The 21517-nt window shown below is 41.7% G+C and overlaps 1 protein-coding gene across 1 annotated transcript in view; it reads right to left on the reverse strand.

Annotated features, from left to right (window-relative positions):
* Nucleotides 1–6527: 6527 nt before the first annotated feature.
* Nucleotides 6528–21517, reverse strand: part of LOC306938741 (sialoadhesin-like) — a 35747-nt gene continuing 20757 nt past the window's right edge. Inside the window, exons 12-15 of the mRNA XM_079523008.1 lie at nucleotides 8671–8802; nucleotides 7859–7957; nucleotides 7353–7526; nucleotides 6528–6745 (exon numbers count right to left, since the gene is read on the reverse strand). Coding sequence (XP_079379134.1) covers nucleotides 6578–6745; nucleotides 7353–7526; nucleotides 7859–7957; nucleotides 8671–8802 — 573 coding nt within the window. The 3' untranslated portion in view covers nucleotides 6528–6577. The remainder of the gene's footprint in view (nucleotides 6746–7352; nucleotides 7527–7858; nucleotides 7958–8670; nucleotides 8803–21517) is intronic.

A 21517-nucleotide genomic window follows, 5' to 3' on the forward strand; every position in this document is an offset into this window, starting at 1 on the left:
TGCCACCCTCAATTTCTCTCCACCAATCTCCGTAAAGCCCCTTTTTGAGGGGCGCTAGCCCCGCCTATATTCAGCTATAGTGTAGATTGTTGTCCTAACACAAACATTAAATGCCATTGACAATGAATGGAGAATTTGCATCATATAACGAGCAAATCGGCTATTTTGTCCTAACACAAAATTCCCATCGACAATATCATCATACATCATGAAGATGTATGATGATAAGAGCGCCCCTCACTTCACACGGGTGTGATTTTTACACAGAGATCCCACTATATTGCCATAAAGAAGATTCAGAATTGTTCTGCTTTTTGAGTGGTGTAAACCACTCCTACAACTGGCTTTTGTGTTGAGTGGTGTAAACCACTCCTACAACTGGCTTTTGTGTGCATAAAAAAATGACCATGGTTGCTATGTTCAAAATAATTTCTGACGTAATTAAATCACACCCGGGTGAACTGGATGACCGTAGCAACCGTGGTCATTTTCTCTGCGCAAAAAAAGCCAGTTGTGAAATCACATCCAGGTGTGATTTCATTACGTCAGATCAGAGCTGATCAGGCTATATAATACCTTACCTTATATAATACCTCACATCAGACATTACGTCAGACCACAGCTGATCATGCTATATAAAACCTTACACCACTCAGTTCACACGGGTGTGATTTTTTACATAGAACCAACCGAAGCCATCATAATGCCACCCCTGTGTGTGTGTGTGTTTGCGTTTGCATAGCATTCCAGAATCGGAGGCGTGACGTCAGCAGCGTCTACTCTAGTGTGACATCCACATTGGTATTGACCTGCTTTTGCTAGCCATGCACATTAAACATTCCATCCCTGTCTGTCTGTCTGTCTGTCTGTCCCTCTTACACCGGCGTCGATTAATCTCTGTCACTGACTCACTGCCCCCAGTCCATGTCCGTACCTTTTATACAGAACAGCCGGAATAACAGTGGAATTTACAGTGCAGTGCCCTAAAACGTTACCTAATTTTCTATTTTGCTACTACAGGGAAAACATGCACACATACATAGATTACTTTTTTTTTTTTTTACTCGTTTTCTCTTTCTTGCACTCCTTATTCTATCCCTTTGTTTGCTGTGCTTGCTGTGATTGATGTTTGATGTTATCTATGCTGCTGCATTGTCTGAAGGAAGCCAAACAAAACTAAGTTTTACTCTTATGTACCTGTACACAAGATGTAACAATAAAGTAAGCCTTTAACAATGAACCTTGAAACAGCAGTGGTGGAAAAAGTAGTTCCCCCCCCCCCTGCCTCTCTCTCTGCCTCGGCTCTGCTTGGCCTCTCTGGGACTGTCTGTCGCACTCTTTCTCCTTTACCTCTCCCGCCCTCTCGCTCTTTCATTTGACAAACTGGACAGCTGTAAATGTGAAACATCTTAATAGTGGAGGTGGAATGCTGTGGTAGCTTTGCTGGTTATGCCACAGAGCAGCCAAGCAGGACTGAACCGTGTTTAACACCTCCCATCCTCTTCACAAGCTCTTTCACGTTAATGGCCCGTTTTTATTTAGTTTACTCGTTTATAGCTGTCGCTTATGGTTCTTTCTTTCTTTCTTTCTTTCTTTCTTTCTTTCTGCCCCAAGTGAAGGAGTTTAAGTGACCTGATGAAGATGTGACCAATACATCGAAACATTGTGAATTTTTACTTGCACTCCGTGAATTAAAAAAGACAAAACTGTCTGAGTTGCTCCAGTGCCTTTCTTCCTCCTGAAGGAGTTTAAGTATCGGCATGTCTCCCCATTCCTTCTCTACAATTATTTTAAGAAAACTTCAGTTCTTAAACTAAGTACAACTCAAGTAGGCTACTGTACTTGACTACAATTTGTTGTTACTTTATAAATGCAGAACGTTTACTTTACAACAGTTTCTACATTGTGGTATACTGTTCTACATAAGTAAAACATCGCACGCACGCACGTACGCACGCACGCACGCACGCACGCACGCACGCACGCACGCACGCACGCACGCACGCACGCACACACAGATTGATCCGCTGCCTCAGATCTCAGGAACAGATCCGTGTCTCAGCTGCTGTTGGAACCACAGCTCATGCAACTGTTCCATCAGCTCCTTCCTTCCCTGGAGGCAGGTTGCACCTCCAGGGCCCTGTCTGTCTGTCTGTCTGCCTGTGTGTCTGTCTGCCATCTCCTATTAGCTCACTCATCTGTTTATCTTGCTTGTCCATGTGTTGTGCGTTACATAATGGCTGGCTCTTCACAACAACATTGTCGAACGGTGTAGTTATAACGCTTGGTGTCGACATGGTGTTTCAGTTTGCTCTGACTCTGACAGTAAAATTATGCATTTATTTGACTACATATTTTCACTGCTCAAGTTTCCTTTGAGTTGTTTTGAGATATTTCAGTCTTCTTTAGATGGGGTCATCCCTACGTTCCCCATGGTTCTAAAGCCTGCAAGCTAAAATTATAACCTACCATGTTCACTTAGATCATCATGATTCTAATCGAAGGTTATTTTTGTGTTGATATAGTTTTGTATATGGGTATGCCTCCATATGAAGTTTGCTACTTTGGTGGATGACTGGGAGCGGCTAGCTTTGGGAGAGCTCTTGTCTTGTCCGTCTGCATGGATGCATTTTGCCATAGATAGATAGATAGATAGATTCTTTATTATTGTGTCATGCACCCAAGGCGCCCAGCCCACATGGACTTATAGGACACACCACAAATCATTGCGTCAGTATTGCATTGTGTACAGGAAACAGTTTTCTTTCTTTTTTTTTTTTTTTTTTTTTTTTTTTTTTTCTTTTCTTTACACAAACAAAACATTCTGCCTTTTTTCCCACGCTTTGCATACAAAGTCTGCTAAAGCAAAAATACCTTTCCTAAAACAAAATTCCAACTTTTCGTAGTCCTCTAACCAGAAAAAGTTAACACAGATGGTTGTCATTTTACAAAATAATACATGTCTTAGTTCTTCATATAATGGGCAGTAAAACAAAAAATGAATTTCATTTTCAATTTCTTTCAAATCACACAGTAAACATACTCTGTCCTCCTCAGGAGTACCAATGAATCTACCCGTTTCTAAAGCTAATGGTAAGGTCCCAGAATGCAGCTGTGCACAAAAAGATCTCTGACTTTTGGATACATTTTGTGTAACATAAGGTTCAGGGCCATAATTATTTTTAATAAGACGATATGTTCTTAGTTTTGGTTTGTACCATAAATCAACAGCCCAACTCTCCTTATACCCAAGGAACATAAAGTTCTGTATCTCATGAATATTACAGCATAGTTTATTTAAATAAATAAATGATGAATTATTCATAAAAAATAAAGACTTTACTTCATTGGCCCAGGGGTAACCATTAGAAATGTCCCAGTTAAAAATCTTTTTGGTTAGTCTGTCATCGGACATATTAACAAGTCTATTCCAAAGTCTCAACATCTCACCTTTGTGTCTGATATTTACGGGCATCCATCCCATATCTCCGCTAATGGCCAAGATAGGCGTAAGCTTATGAACTCCAAGAAATGACCGTATGGCTCTATTTTGAATTGTGTTACAACTTTCCTTGTCCGGAAAACCCCATACACCGGAGGCATAGTCCGAAACAGGGCATACACAAGACTGATATAATTGTGTATATGTATAATATCCTAAATCCTTACAGGCTTTCACCTTATTCAGTACTGACCACAGTTGTTTTGTATGCCTTGTTTATTTGTGCTAATTTAGGGACCCCCTCAAAAATGAGATTATTCATCTCAAAGGGTTTATCCTTTTAATAACGGTACTTTACGGTAGCTTCATTTGAGTGCTCACTTTCCCTGGCAGTGCGCAGACACAACCACAATTCTGTTAACCTCATTGCTGGGCAGCTCAATAACGATTGGTCAGCTCTTACTCACGTCAAAACAGGATGTGATTCTGAATGGCTTCTAAAGCGGAATATTCTTTATGCAGCTGCACTGAAAAACAACCTGTGCAAGTCAGGGATTTAGCCTTTCACACTGTTTAATCACCCCCTCTGAATGAAAGAACACTGCTAAATACATTATAAAAACACAGGGCCGTATGACGTATGGGACCATTATTAATGTTGAGTGTTTGGTGAATTGTTTTATTTCACCAAGACACCAAAGGGGATCAAAACCCAAGTAACCTTGCATTGGCAGGGAATGAGTGACATGCTCCTAATACTGTCATTAATTTATATATGTATCTATTTTATGAAAAACCGAAGAGACAGAATAGTGAATGGTTTGGGCCGACTCATATGCCCATATACACGGGCATCTCTGTATCTGTCAGACCGTGTCAGTTTTATGCCCATATATGGAGATCTATAGAGCGTCGCAGTCCTGCCCCCTTTCATGACGACGCCAGGCCCAGGAAATGAATCCCAATGCATTTTTCCCATAGACATTTCAAAAAGTATTTATTTAAAGACCTTATAAGCGTCGTACGAAGCCAACTCGAGTCGTGACAAATCATGACAACAAACACAATATTTTGGACCAAACAAATAATTACAAAGAAGAAAAACCTTCTGTTTTTTTCTACTTTCTAATTCTTTGTTTGGCCCAAAACATTGTGTTTATTGTCATGATTTGTCACGACAAGAGTTGGCTTTGTCCGCGGCGTAAACGTCTTTAAATAAATTATTTCTGAAAAGTCTATGAGGAAAATGAACGGGGGTGGGACTGCGACACTCTATAGCTGTCATTCCATATATGGGCATTACCCCTTTTGTGCCCATATGGAGCTGACTGATTTGTTTAGGTTTATTATCATTTATGCCATGACATTTGTACCTTTAAACTTTTGAATGTACTGTAGGCCTTTTACATAATTTGTACTATTAGTACTTATTCCACCACTGGTTTGAGATTCTCCATGCAAAAGTTTGGAATAAAAATGCTCAGGATCTGAGTTACTGTATGCAATTATGGAAAGGATAATGTTCATCGCTGGGTAATTGGAGATGGTTGTGAGACATGTTGTCATGTTAGGTATGAGAAAAGGAAATGGTGCAAACATGGAAATATTTTTTTTGTTTTCATAGACCACTTCAACACAGCTGATTTCTCTATCCATCATTTTTTTATTAAACTTTTTTTCTCTTCCTTTTACAGTTGCCACGTTAACATTCAATATAGTCCCACACTGTAGGTTTCACTTCTGTATAAGATCGGGTAGGGTATGACGATAATCGATGCTTAGCGTCATTTTAAATAATAAATAAATATTCAGTTACCTTTTATTATCCATACAAAAGGAGATGCCAGCATCTCTGTCTAAACACACTACAGGTTCTACACTGTAAGAAAAAAACATATATATATACACACAAAATCAAGTAACATAAATGCAGTATTTAGACCAGTTGGTTCTCAACCCCAGCCCTACACGGGGACTCAGGCAGCTGTTCTGATAAACTGATAAATAGGGGTTTAAAAGTGTTTCAACTGGTCAGCCAAATGAGATATCGCCATATCGGCATAGTGATATTACACTAATTATACTGTTTTTGAGGTAACTGTGTAATCCCCCAAAATCACGAAGGTTAGTTTGACCTTTGGGATACACAGATAAGTCGGTGTGTCCAAAAATGTAGTTACTGCACTTTGGCTTTGTAGAGCAGTGTACCATTTACTCAATGATATTCACCTGGTGTCCCAGGCCTATAGGCTATTAGTCTCTGATTATTGGGGACTAACTGGGACTAACTTAGGCCTTGTCTGAAACTTTGTCATTTCAAGGACCCCCACATTGAAAAAGTATTAGGCCGTGGATCCTCATCTGAAGAGATTTTGTGCCAGGGGCCCCCCATAAGAGAAGAGTTTGAGATATACAGTACCACCGGTCTAAAATAAGGCATGAAAACTAGTAGCCTAATGCAGCGCATTAGGTCCACAGAACCAGAGCTGAGGACGTATTTTTAGGCTACATCATAGACTAAACATAAATAATAATCATCACAACAACAACAGTAAGTAGTAGAAAAAACACTGTAAACAGTTTGACTTTATCCAAGTCACATTACTCGAATGTAAACAGTCATACTTGAAAAGGCCCTTTTTAAGACTGCTGGGTGTGTAAACAAGCTCACAAAAGAGCAAAGGCAACAGAATATTAAAGCCTCATTCATACTTAGTTGTGTGCCGGTGTCACACGCTGAACATAATAAGAACTAACAAGCTTGCAATGTTAGGTGACACGCGGCGAGCTTGTAGATCTGCTATTTTAGTGTGCGAAACTGGCGTGCAACGTAAGCATGAATCAAGCATTATTATAGGCACAGACCTTCGGCAAAGTGCACTTGAACTGAGTTCCCCTTTTTGGAAAGACTGCCAGGTCAAAACCACAAGTCACATAAAAAAAGTCCCCAAAATGAAATTAAATAAGAAATAAATAGGAAAAATAAAAAAGTACAAAACAACAATAATAATAATAATAATAACAACAATAATAATAATAGCCTAACAAAACTAATACATAAATAAATAAAATTATAAGTTATCAGCGCTTGCATAGACAAGATATTAGCTGTCACCTTCTCAAAGTGGACAGAACCTAACGGCATCTACACTGGGACTTGAGGTGCCGCAAGACACGGACCGACCAGTCACAGAAGCTCTGTAGCCGCTCGGAGATCTCCAAGGCATAGCGGACCACGTCGAAGCGCGTAAACACCTCGGGGAGGGATGGGGTGGGAGGAAGCTCGGGAATGTTTGTGTCGATCTGAAAACAGTGACGGAAGATTTGGAGGTTAGTTGGAGGAGGTACAATTATTTCTACCGTTAGCAGTTAAAGATCAAGGTTCGACTTTATTGTCAACAATAGCGTTCACGAGGTAAACGGCAGGTGAAATTCACTCTGCACTAAACCTCACACAACAACTACAGTCTCAAGAAGAGATAAAAGAAGAGCGAAGAGTTAAACGTTAAAACCTCAATGTGATCAGTGTTAAAAATCAATAACTATGAATACAATGTATCTATATTAAAATCAAAAACTAGAACATGCAAGAACAATGCAATGTAGGCTCCATATTTTAACTTCTTATGCTGTTTTCATAAATGAATGCCCTACTTTGTCATAGTGCAGTCAGTGTCACACAAACACCGCTATATATTTGTGTGTTTGAATATATTTTAGAAAATGATTTAAACAAGAGCTTGTGACTAAATAATGACTACATTGGATTCAGTTTTGTACCTACAAGGTTTCCATCCAACTGCAACAATATGACACACCATGTTGGCTACGGGTTAAAATGGGAAATAAACAAAACTGTGGGTCTTCCAGGGCTATAGCCTACTACTACTGCTACAAACCAAGTCCTTACCTGCTGCAGAAAAGCACTGGTGAGGTTGGAGAGGAACTGCAGTCGCTTACTAGCGACCCCTGCTTTCTGAGACGGGTGTGGCAGGCTAACGTTTACTCTGGCCTGCTCCAGCCAGTCAGTGTGAAGTTTGAAGGCTTGAAGCTCCAAATATAGCTGTGAGAGAGACTCGTTGAGCTGTGTGTGTGTGAGAGAGAGAGAGACAGAGAGACACAGAGAGAGAGACAGATGCAACGTTAGAAAAGGGGAAAGTGCCAGACAGTATACTGTATCTGTTTGTAGAGAGTATTAAAGATAGAGGTGCTACTTTGCTGACTGACATGTCAACTGGTAAATATTGACTTCGGTTCACAGCGTCACGCACATGCATGCACGCATGCGCGCACACACACATGCACAACACGTGCTAATTAGTGATATCAGCTGTTGTAGTGTTTAGCTGTAATGAAAGCCTAGAGTGCATACAGTTATGGCACAATGTGCGTGGACAACACTGTCGTCATAGTTACCTTCATTGAGTTGAAAAGGGAAGCTGTGTATTCCATCTTAGGAAGATGTTCCAGCAGGTTGTCGTCCCCAAAACCTACGGTGTCCAGTTCACTCTCTGTCTGGAGAGAGAGAGAGGAAGGTTCAAGTCGGATTCCATTTGACTGCTATAGCAGCACACATTTTTATGGGTCACGACTGGAGTAAAAATCCCAATTTAAATAGCAGGTGTACAGGCTTGTAGATCTTGGTGAGCTTTTGGCAACAAGGGTTTGAATAACATATAATACGGGTTGGAAGTGCTGCTCAAAATAATTCAATCAGTCACACTGGCATATCTGTCTCATGCATCTGTTCCAAATTGGGAAAGCCCAACATGTTCATTATTAGTAACTTAATCCTCGGCTGTATGAGTGGTGTTAGCCGAGACTTAGACACTGAAAGGTCATTATTAGGAGTTCCATATGGCAGTGTGAGATTCTGTCTGTGTTATGATAATTATATATGAAGGAGGTCTTTACTTTAATTCCCCAACAATTCAAAGTATTTGAACTGTGTAGTATTTAAGGAAAGGTGTAGTATTGTTCACAAAAGATGTATTTAATCTTTGAACTATATATGCGCACGCACGCACGCACCCACGCACGCACGCACCCACGCACGCACGCACGCACGCACGCACGCACACACTCATTTCTTCATCTCCTACATTACAATACAATACATTATAATTATTCTATAGTCTACTGTACGGTATGTGGGTCTTGCAGGGTCCCATAGACTCAACTAACAGATGTACTAAAAACCAAGCGGTTAAGTTAGCTGTGAGCCTTACCAGACCATGGAGGTTCTTGCAGAGCACCTTCATGTTGGTCATCTGGTGGATCATTGGTGTAAACCTGGCACAGTGGCACAGGGGGGCGGGCCGACACGCTGACTGGACGAAGAGCTCAGCCAATAGCAGCAGCTGGAGAAGCATGGGGACAGATTCTGGGAATGCTGTAAAAGGAAAGCAAAACAAACAAATTAATGTTAATCCTAAACCATTTCATACATAGCTATTATTTTTGCTGTTTTTGGCAAGTCATGTCATGTTTTCAATGACAGTAGATATCTACAGGCCTAATATATTTTTTGCTACGGCACATTATATAATAGGGCTTTAGTGGTTAGGAATGTGTTGTAGTCTCAAGTATCAAGTGCAAAACCTGTTTTAAAACAAAACATGACTAAAGTGGAACTGCCTACAACCAAGAATTCCCCTGAAGATACTGTATATATACCGGTAGTAACATTGCTCCTGCAAGGCAGTTTTCACATGAAATTAAGTTCTTTCCGGCAGGTGACATGGCTGTATAAATTATAGGCTTAAAGTTAAGGCCCACACTGTTTTCAGAGCTGAATAAACACAGGTCGATACAAGTCACGCATCTGTAGACTTCTGAACACTCTCATCCGCAGCTGGTCTCCATTCATTTCACAAGTGAATTTTGTTGATGTGATAATGTCTGTTTTTGGTGTGGACTTTGGTGTGTATTTATCTGACCGACTGCTGACCCTCTATCTTCTTCTAAAGAAATGTCGTGGGAATTCCATTCCCACGTTTTTGAACTCCTCTGCATATTTACTTGTTTCCTCTCTGTCATTAAGTGAGTAAAGCTGAACTAGTTGATCTCTGGAGGTGAGTAGGATGTTTTTTTATGTCTTTTCAGTAGAAAAACAGCCTGTCAACGCCTCATTATGAGGACATAGTCTAAATGGATTACTCACACACACACACACACATACAGTAGGCTACAGACACACATGCATACACTCACATTTACAATACACACACACACAAACATGCACGTATACACACATGCACGTGTGCAGGCGCACACACACACACACACACACACACACACACACACACACACACACACACACACACACACACACACACACACACACACACACACACACACACACACACACACACACACACGGGGCCAGTCTATAGAGGATTTTCTTTTTGGACAGAAGTTTCTAAACATCAACACGTTTGTAATTTTTATGGAAAAACCACTAAAGCTTTTGGAAAGTTATGGTACAACCTTTTACAAGTTTAATTAATCATAATCGGTGCATTTGCCCAACGTTTCAAACATGACAGGGCGCTGTTTTCCACTGAATGTACCAGAATGATGCTGAGCATGTGTCGTGCGTGCTCATATGTTGTCTGTCAAATACTTCAAAGAGTTCACGAACTGTCTGTCGTATATTTCATGTCTCTGAGACTCTGACCTAACTGTCTGGAATCTTACGGAATCTTCTTCGTTTCCTTTGGGTCATGTAAATGTTGATATGTTTTCAAGGCGCTTGTTGTAGGCCTTACCGCTGAGAAACGGATCTTTTTGTTTAATGCTGACAAATGTATTTATTAGTAATTCGAGTATTAACTTATGTTCTTGTAGTTTATGTTCTCCAGAGTTCACAAAATAACCTTCAATCAATTAAATCACATAATCCTAGTAATGTTGATGGTAATTAATGCGTTTTGAGTAAAAAACAACAACAACTAGAAACACATGTTTATATTTATACTTTTATAAACGTTTCTGTGAATTTATTGCAGAACACAAAAATCCCATCCACCCCTCTGTCAGTTTTGTAACCAGCAGGGGGGGGGTTCACTTAAAGGATTCCGGTCGGATGTTAACATCTTCGTGATTTACTGCCGTGATTTATGAGAGCTTAATTCTCCCCCCGACACACACACACACACACACACGCACACACACACGAGCGCACACACAGAGAAAGTTTATGCAGGTTGAGAAATGAACAGCAACAAAGGGCCGAGCTGTCCGTGTTAAGCGTTGGATCAGCATTAAGGAATGAGAGGTATGCTGTCGTTTTTTCCTAGTCTAGCTGAGAGGGCCTCCCTATAGTCTGTCTGTCTGCGCGCTGGAGAAAGGAAACGTGTGACTCACAGCCAATCCGGCGTTCACATTAATGGTCCTAATATGACATCACCAGTCAGTCAGACGGCCCTGTGCCTCAGTCAGTCAGGCTGCTGTTTTGGAGGGAAAAGCCTCATTCTTTTTTTGATGCTGCCGTATCACTTAATCTTAAGACGTATTTGTTTAGTCTCGACTATCTCAGTGATTAATAGGATAACTACTACTGTAATGTGTCCCCTTGCTTTTATACTGAGTTTGTGTTAGTTTGTTTTTATGCTAATTTGTTTTATCTATTTCTCTGATGTTTTAGGTATTTGTTGATGGTTTTTTTTGGCATTTTATGTATGAAAGGTGCTAATTAAATAAAGATCATTATCTGACAAAGCATACAGTTCCTTTACTCGAAATTTTACACAAAAAAGTTATGGTGAAGAATAGAACAAGACGAGACATGAATTATGATCATTTGTGTAAACGAAAGACCTCCCGAACAGCAAAGGTCCTATAAAAGCATATGACCGTAACCTCATAAACCCTACATAGCCTACTTTGTTGCCCCCCCATGGGGTGTATACTAGCTATAGTAGCTACAGTAGGCTCCCTCCTTTTTCCCTCTACGCCAGTGTGTGAGCTTGTAGATCTGCAGTTTTTGACTTGAAAGACGCAAAAAGAAAGAGGCCATACTGGGTTTTAGCCCAGTCGCTCTGCTCTGTTATGTTTCAAATGTTACATGGTTCACTGTTCACCATGTTACATGGTTCACGGTACCATGAACCATGTTACATGGTTCACTGGTGACCCTCTGGTCCATGTTACCGTTAGTCCTCTACACTCACACCACCTGCTCCTCTAGCCGTCTGCCCTCTGTCTCTAACACACACACACACACACACACACACACACACACACACACACACACACACACACACACACACACACACACACACACACACACACACACACACACGTGCACGCCTGTGAGGACACCCATGGAGTTTGCTTGCGAATCACTTTACGTTCAAGACCCCAAATTTGCAGCGCCATGTTTGTGCCTAATGCAATCTTCAGGCTGTAAATTTAGAAATAAATATGTCAATGATACTGTATAATGAATTATTTGTACCACAAACTGCCTAATCGAGCCATAAGCACCTTTTTTTTTAGATCAACACAGCCTTGAATGGTGATTTAACTGGGAGACTGTACAAATCAACCAGTCAATTTATCCACTCTCAACTTAAATCAACAGGTTTTTCCCCCCTCACAGTTGCATGCCTGCGACCCATTTCCACTGAACAAAGCTCATCAGTAAAATTGCTGAAGTGGAGACATCAGAGACATCAACACAAAAACAAGGAGGAGAAGAAAAAAGAATTCCCCGGGCCTCTGTACTTTCTACTGTACAGTCATTTATTTGGCAGAGTGAGAGCTGTGACAGCATGAATGTGCACACATGAAAAGTGCTTTAGAAGCAAGATGAGACACTGTGTGTGTGTGTGTGTGTGTGTGTGTGTGTGTGTGTGTGTGTGTGTGTGTGTGTGTGTGTGTGAGAGTGTGTGTGTCCTCCCCCCCCCCCCCCCCCCCCCTATGATGTCATTTCAGAACAGCTTGTCTTTTCATCACTGCGTTACGTGAATGCATGCAAAGTGAAACAGTCACAGGAAAAGGAACAAGTTTTGGGCACTATTAGTGTGTCAGAACGTGCCTTTACACAGGCGCGTGAGCACTTGCGCACACACACACACACACACACACACACACACACACACACACACACACACAGGCACACACACGCCTTCGCAGGTGCGCGCACACACACTTGCGTGCGCGCACACGCTGTTATTACTATAGGATCAATGCTTTATGATGCCGATTTTAGGAATGACATCTTTACAATTTCTAACCCTAACCTAACCTTTGAAAAGCTCTGACTAATTGAACTCACACACAGACACGTGGGTGGACCCTCAGCCCGCGGGTCACATGGGTCGGCCTGCGGGTCAGGCCGGTTCAGGTACACTTCAGATGCAATTACCGCAATGTTCGGGTGGGCCAGTCAACCCCCGGGCTGCGAACCAAAAACTATAGATCGGGTCGGATTTTGGGGCGTTGATTAACGAGAAATTTTCTGGTTTGGATTTGAATTACCTGCGTATCAATAACAGACACATACATGGTCAACAAATACAATACACTACACACGCACGCACGCACACACACACACACACACACATCAACATCCACTGTGACTCTTCATAAGTCCTGTACACCTTCACAAACGCATTGCAGCCTACATAAATAACCCACACACGCCCACACACACACGCCCACACACACACGTAACACACCCACACACACACACACACACACACACACACACACACACACACACACACACACACACACACACACACACACACACACACACACACACACACACACACACACACAGCATTTCCGTCCCAGTTGGTGTGTGATAATGCTGATACGGATGCCGAGCGGCAGCGCTGGGTTTCCTGTGACCCTGCAGTGACCTCATATTAAACTCTCCCTGCAGACACATGTTCACTCGTCTTATCATGAAGTCATTAAGCCCTTACTGTAAAACACAACACTACATCATAAGCAACTTTTCTTGGATAACTCATAAAGTAACTAAGTATACGTTGACTTTCTACGTTACTGGAGTAACGCCAATTTTCTGTAGGACTACTTATAGAGTACTTCTACTCCACTGTGTCTCAGAGGCAAATAGTATACTTTTACTCGACTGCAATTATTTGAGAACTTTAGTTACTGGTTACTTTGAAGACTTTGAATGTTATTACAAAACATACCACTTCAACCCTATAATTTCGGCGATTTAGAAACTTGTGAAATGGGGCATTCTGCATAATGAGTACATTCTACTTTTTGGTGCATTTTCATACCAATACTTTTGTACTTGTCTTTAACTAAAGTAGACTTTGAATTCCAGACTTTTACTTGTAAGAGTAAGTATTCCTACTTTTCCAAGAACTGCAATATGACTTGCTGAAAACGACACCGCTAGTAAACGCTATAGTAAACTGTACATCTGACTCTTATCATGATATGAAGCAAACCTCTTACTGTAAAACACAAAACCTGGACTTCTCATCATAAGCAGCTTTTCTTTTCTTTTCTCATGACATCAAATTAACTTTCCAAGAACTGCAATGGAACTCATCCTGCATTTTCTTTCTCGAAAGACGACACTGTATCTGACTCACTATTTATTCGAAGAATGTTAACTAATGCTGTTTTCACATGGCCTGGATCACATGTCACTCTCGTATTGTCGCTGTCGGGCAGAAGAAACCTTATCTCCGTATTTCATCTTTTTATGTTTCTTCAGAACGTGACCCACTTGAACAATGATTATCCATATTTTGCGATGAACATTTTGGCAACAATGGTCAAGCTCACAGTCACAATGCATAGCGCTGCATTGTGAGCTTGTAGATCAGCTATTTTTGGTGTGTGTGTGGGGGGGGTGGGGGAGTGGTCCCTAGTAGATCTCTGAGGGACTTCGGTCAACTAAGTACAAGCACCACATGTACCCTAAACTGAACCACTTGAACCCTATAGTGTGCCCCCCCCCCATTCAACATAAACAGTGGAACAAACAAAACCAAAATATAGCCAGAGGGGCGTGTCTTTCTGTAGGGAAACACACCAGCACACTAATACAGTGACTGATAGAGGGAAATGACAGCTAGCATATTATTTGAAATAGTCTAAAAGTTATACACTTTTAATGCATAGGTTGAATGTCTCACTCCCCCAAGGGTCCTTGAGGGGGTTCCAGGGGGTCCCCAGTTAAAATATGGAGTTAAGAACCAAATGTACCCATATCGGTCTCTAACTAATGGGTTTGGGGCGTGGGGTGGGGTGGGGGGCTTTGGTGGTCACCTGAGAATCACCTGTCCTACTGTAGATCTGGTGCATATCAGCACGTGGCTGCCTTCAGTCTTTGATGTCAGTATACTGGCAGCCAGTGAGACCATCTCCCAGCTGATCAAATAAAAGAATTGCACATGGAATGTCTGCAGCAGCGTGCCCAAAGTGAAACATGACTAAAATAGAGTACGCGTCAATCCCAGTCTGATGATGATTTATTGTTGCTTTCATTTAAGCAAACACAAATGATGTGCCTGGTCCTTTAAATGATGCTTTCTTCTGTCTAACTGATTGATTGGCTGGCTGGCTGGAGAAGTGGTCTGCTGATGATGCAAGCATGAGTGATCTGTCTGAGCATGTCATCCTTACAGACAGACAGCTAGAATACTAATACTTTATCAATATGTTGTTCACCAGGACTGACATTTGTTACTTACAGTAAGTAAAACTACAACACACCATGTATGGTACAAGTCAAAAAACATTTTTTTTAAAACTTGGGTAAAAGTACCAAAGCAGTGGCATCGAAATATACTTTAACGTGCCAAAATAAATTAAGTACTCAGATGTTTCAAAAATAGCAGATCTACAAGCTCACAATGTGCTGCATAGTGACACACTAGTTCTTGAGTAAAATAGTTGCTATTCACTCACTCACTCACAAACATGCTAACAGAGCAAACACAACACAAACCAACAACTTTAGTCTCTTATAATACTGACACAAACACACACACACACACACACACACACACACACACACACACACACACACACACACACACACACACACACGCATCATGCTCTTACACTTTAAAATCCACACTGTTAATTAAACTCAGCGTACAATTGGACCCTCTCTGGTCCACTTGAGTGTACAAAATCATTACAAGTCATTAATCACTGTACAGACCATTTACGACTCCCGCATCCAATAAAAACAAAGCATAATTCGGAGGGCAGGCAGACTTACTTCTCATGTTTGGGCCCAGGGCTTTGCTTTGCAGTTTGCTTTGCTTTGGTTCCACCGCTTTCCACTTGTAAACAAACCTCCAGAATCACTCTAGTCCTGCTGGAGTTCAGTTAAGTCAGTGAGTGAGTGTGTGAAGCGTGTGTAATGGTTTGGACAAATGTAAAAGTTCCCTTTTATAGAATGTGTATGACACATCACCTGAGTCATCAGCCTGCACACCCACGCTGGACTACCCCCCCCCCCCATCCCCCATCCCATCCCTCTCTCTCTCTGCCCCTCTTAACCTCCCCCCCCCTCTGAAAAGCTTCACTTTCTCCCTTTGTTTGGTGTCGTCATTTATGTTTTTGTTTTATTTCACAAACTAATTAAAGTGTGAACTCACACTGGACGATCGATCAATTAAATAAAGACTGAGAGTCAACAGGGGTTGAATCGAATAGCACAAAATGATACGTAAGATGACATGAATCGAAAGTGTTTTTTACAGTATAGTCACCCCTCCATCCTCCCCCATCATCCCCCTCTTCCCACACCCCCACCCCCCCCACCTCCCTCCCCTCCTCATTCACAAGCTCTGTCCCATTCATTCATCAATGACACAACAACCTTCACTTTTGTCATTTTCACTACCTACTTTTAAACTTCATAAATACACTAAGTACATCTCAAGGCTTTTGACAGTGTGAACAGAGCAGCCATGATGCACATCCTCCATAACTATGGAATTCCTGAGCAGATTGTTGAAGCCATTGCCATAATGTACAAAAATCCCACCAGCTTCGTTCAGAGCCACGATGGTCCAACAAAAGAATTCAAGACTACAGCTGGAATTCTCCAAGGTTGCACCTTGCACCTTTCCTGTTTGTCATCGTAGTGGACTATGCTCTGCGACAATCAGTGGACAACGGTGAACAACCGTAGCATGTCGTAGAGCAATCTTTGCTGGTCACTGCTACCGCTCCAAGGATCAAGTAATATCAGATATCCTGCTATGGCGGCTCCCCCAATCGTCCAGAGGAACCAGGCCTCATACATATCCTGACACAATCTCCAGGGACACAGGACTGACATTCCAAGAACTGGGAGCAGCAATGGCTGACAGGACCCGATGGAAAGACGTGGCATCTACGATCTCGACGACAGTCGAAGGATGATGATGACATCTCAAGGAGGAAAGGTCCTTCAGTTGTGACTGAAATGTCATGTCAAATGTCATACTTGTTCAAGGTTCTTTATTGTCACACATGTGTACAGCTACGTAAGAGTAAAACATTACTTTGGTTCGGCTCCTCAGATTTATGTTATACTATATATATATATATATATATATATATATATATATATATATATATGAGAACAAACGCTTTTTTTTTTTTTTTACCTTTTTGTGTTTATACAAAATGTATATCTGTGTGAAATAGGTAAAAAGACCAGAGCACCAAAAATGAACTAGGAGATGGTGTAAAATCAATGTACCGTAGCCTACTTGAATCAATGCAGACGTGACACCCCCCGCAAATTGATATGTATTTGGCCTGCTAGCGCTGTGAGTTTGTGCATCTGATAGTTTTTTAATAGCGCGAATCATTAAACATATTTTGACGCTCTGTTATAACACATTTTGCTGGGGACCCCCTGGAACTCCCCCAAGGACCCCTGGGGGTTTCCCGGACCCCACTTTGAGCCATCGTACTGGGCAGTAATTGAGGCCTGGGACACCATAGTTCACAGTGAAATCCTGAGTGTCCATTTATCCCTGTGAGTATTAGTCAAGTGTATAAATTAACACTGAGGTTTCTTACTGAGTTTGAATGCAGTCAGTGTTACATTAGAGAAAATGAGTTGTGGAAATTAGTTTGTCTCTTGTGTATTTTCCATTTCCTGGCGAGCCAATATCCTTGCCAAAGTGTTGCAAAAGGTGACGCCATATCAACAAACTCGACGAGTTGTCTGGAAATTGCGGTCATCGCACTGTACAATCTATAATAGATGGGAAATTAAGCATTTAATAGTTTGAGTTTGGGATGGAAGTTTTAGACCATACAATTTGGCTATTCTTAACACAAGACGAGTATGGCTGTCATATAAATTAATTACGCCGGGTATGACGTGCAGGCTCGTCTTAAGGCGTTTGATATCGCTATGACTTTGCCTCGCAGTGTTTCATTTTTGGAACCGTTTCGGTTGCTATGCACGGTTGCCATGGCCCCGCTCACACTGCTTTTCTTTGTCAATAGTCATTCGCTTCTATTTTAGGCCGCGTCTTTGAAGGATTTTACTTGGAAACTAATGCGCTGTCCGTGGTGTTGAACAGATCGGCGATGTTCGGAGGTCTTTTCTGATTATCCGGTGAGCGCGATGGGAACATTGGCGTTTTCTAGAGCAAGTATGGACCTCATTTTAGCTCGGTAGAATTAACACTAATATTTTAGCATTCAAGATGGACGCCAAAACCGGATGCGCTTCATAGTGGAATAGCCTAAAATCACTCGGCACCACCACTTTTGTCCACCAGGCGGCACTCACACCGCAACAGGTGTAGCTAATCAAGGCTGAGGTGTAAAGCTGTGCTTAATGCCACACCTCAGTTATGGCTGCGCCCATGAAGAGCACCCCTCCGTGGATCCGGCTATAGTCGAACCATGAGCTTCCTAACGGCGTAGATGCCACTTTACCTTGTCTTTACCAAACACTCACACGCACGGACACACACACGCACGCACGCATGCAGGGGTTTTGGACATAATGAGATTTCCACCCGACGATATAGGTCTTTAACTTGAATTCTGCAGAATTCACAGTCATCATAACGTCATGTCTTACATCAAAGATAAAGCCATGCTGACTTCCTTCCCCCCCGTGCCAGCAAAATGTTTCCTTGCTGCACCAGCTACCACAAAGAGTTATGAGAACTCACCAGTTTCCTCCAAACTTCCAGTGAACTGTGTCACTCACAGCAGCATCAGCAGTGCCTTCTTGAACTATACCGTCACATTATGTGTGTGACTCTGAGCCGATGATGCGCACATGCTGCTCAACCACCATGCACGTCCACGTACAGTAGTACGCACGTGTTAGCTAAAGGGATGGGACGTTTATCGTTATTATCATTTGTGACAATTTGACTGAGGGACTGCCATTGGATTTTTTTAAATTTTCGTTTTTTCATGTCATATGAAAGCAGGGAATCATAGCTTCAAATTGACATATTGGTTGTTCAGTTTGACCCACCAGTTTTGGAGATATGGCTTATAGAGTAATGTCTTGCAGAAAACAGCGAGTTGAGAAAACAGGCTTGAAAGGTTCACTTCTGTGGTCTCTAACATTACACCTAGCTACATGTTTAAGCGTTTATTTCATATTTACATGTCGATTTCAGCTCTGACACTTATTTCAGACATGCTCTAGTATGTGAAGAGTCTGCCTGTGCTATAAACTCATTAAAAAAAAAAAAAAATAATAAGTTTTTCTCCTCTGGTGAAAAGCTGGAATTTGCGCGATGGCAGTCTCTCAGTCAAATCTGGTCACATTTATCATCACGTCACGTTTGAGTTCAGAGATTAAGCCACACCGGCCTCCCCCCCAAATATGGTGCGATGCAGGGGGGAAGGGGGGGCGGGACAGACTACGCAGGATGAAGGGGTCACGTCCCACAAACAAACCGCTTTTACTTCATGGCCGTAATTTGTTTCATCATTTCCCGAGCCACCCACGCTCTCAAATCTCTCTGTCTCTCTTGCACTTTCTCCTACAGTATAGGCTACATCCTTTTATCTCACCCTCATTAGGTGTTTCTGTCTCTCTCGTTCTGTGTCACTTCCTCTTTCCGCCACTCTGCGGTATCTCTCCCTCCTGACACCGCTTCACCCCCCCCCCCCCCTTCTCTCTCTCTCTCTGCCCTGATCCAACTCCTCTGGAGGAATGTGAGGAATGCGTCGGAGAATTGGGGAGAGGCACGGTGCACACGGCCTGTACTGACTGACTGACTGACAGCTGCAACTGACCGACCTGTTTCATGACTGTTTCATGACTGTTTCATGCACTGGATCCTCTCACAGTGCTTAATATCCTCACTGTTTGTTTAACTCAGAGTGCCGGAAAGTAACTATAAGTACATTTGTACTGTACAATTATTTTTTACAGGTGCTTTTACTTAACCAGAGTATATCCAAATAATTTCCAATACTTTTACTTCTACTCCACTACCTCTCAGAGACAAATATTGTACACATGCATTAATCACTTAAGCCTCATATTCATTTCGGGTATTTGAAAATGGCCGATGTGCCTGGGCCGTGGCTCAGTGGTCCAGGCACCTTGGCTGGTAATCCAGTCTGGCAGTGTGCCGCGGGTTTGACTCCCGATCCCGACGGCCTTTACTGCATGTCATCCCCCCATCTCTCTCCCCATTTCCTGTCAGCCTACTGTCTGTCCCTCCATAAAAAATATAAAATAAAGGCGAAAGCCAAAAACATAAAAAAAAAAAGAAAATGGCCGATGTACATGCTCAATGCGTCGCATTGTGCTCGAGGTTTCACTGTGCATCAATATACACCGCATATAGTAGATTGAAGCTGCATGTGTAACTTTCCTCTTCTACACCACATTTGAACCCAGTTTCCTGCAAAAGTGTTTTTTTTCCATTGAGCTAATTGAGCCTGCAATCTTGACCATCGGGTCAAAACTTACAAATGTTACAAATGTTAATACAATATACAAAGTTATATTGTATTAACATAGACTACATCAGGGGTGCCCAAAAGGTAGATTGTGATCTACCAGTAGATCACAAAGGCTGTGCAAGTAGATCACATGACATGGCCCTATAATACAATATTTATAATAAAAAATCACACCCGTGTGAACTGAGTGGTGTAAGGTTTTATATAGCATGATCAGCTGTGGTCTGACGTAACGTCTGACGTAATGAAATAAGGTAAGGTATTATGTAGCCTGATCAGCTCTGATCTGACGTAATGAAATCACACCCGGATGTGATTTCACAACTGGCTTTTTCTGCGCAGAGAAAATGACCACGGTTGCTACGGTCATCCAGTTCACCCGGGTGTGATTTAATTACGTCAGAAATTATTTTGAACATAGCAACCATGGTCATTTTTTTATGCACACAAAAGCCAGTTGTAGGAGTGGTTTACACCACTCAAAAAGGAAAAAAGGCTACTGCCAATATTGAATTAAGGTGACTTCATTGATTGACGTCATCAAATAATGGCCTGTCAGCTCAATTCAAACCCACAATGCAATACTTTTGTTTTCATGAGTGTTGCGCACAAACATCAGTAGCATTACACAAGTTATACAAAACAAAACGGTACCAATTCCATTTTCCTCCCTATTTCCCATTCCGAGTGTGTTTGTAATGCCAGCACCACTATTCCAAAGCCCCTTCAGGTAACATTTAAACTATTTTCAGCAATTATTTTTTGGGTGGGTAGATCTTGTTGAGCTGGTCATTTTGAAAGTATCTCTCAAGTAAAAAATGTGCGGGCACCCCTGCACTACATACAGATTGGACAACATTACATTTTATTCATTCAAAAAAGTTATATTCATTGACCCTGTCCATGACATTTACAAGCAGGGAGCTGGGAAACGCTAAATAGACAAATGACCAGATAAAAGTAGATCAAAGGTTCACGCAGATCGTGATCATCTTTTCCTATTACAAAACACGTAAGAATGCATAGAGCTCACATGTTTTGATAATACCAGATAAAGAATACATCATGAAAACAGGAAAGGAGCAATCATTGGAAAGCCTCTTCACGTTTATCCATTTTAGGGAATTTCTTTTTTTTATCTTCTATTAATTGCGCAATATT

Source organism: Electrona antarctica (assembly GCF_951216825.1).
Source record: "Electrona antarctica genome assembly, chromosome: 15".
Lineage (NCBI taxonomy): Eukaryota > Metazoa > Chordata > Actinopteri > Myctophiformes > Myctophidae > Electrona > Electrona antarctica.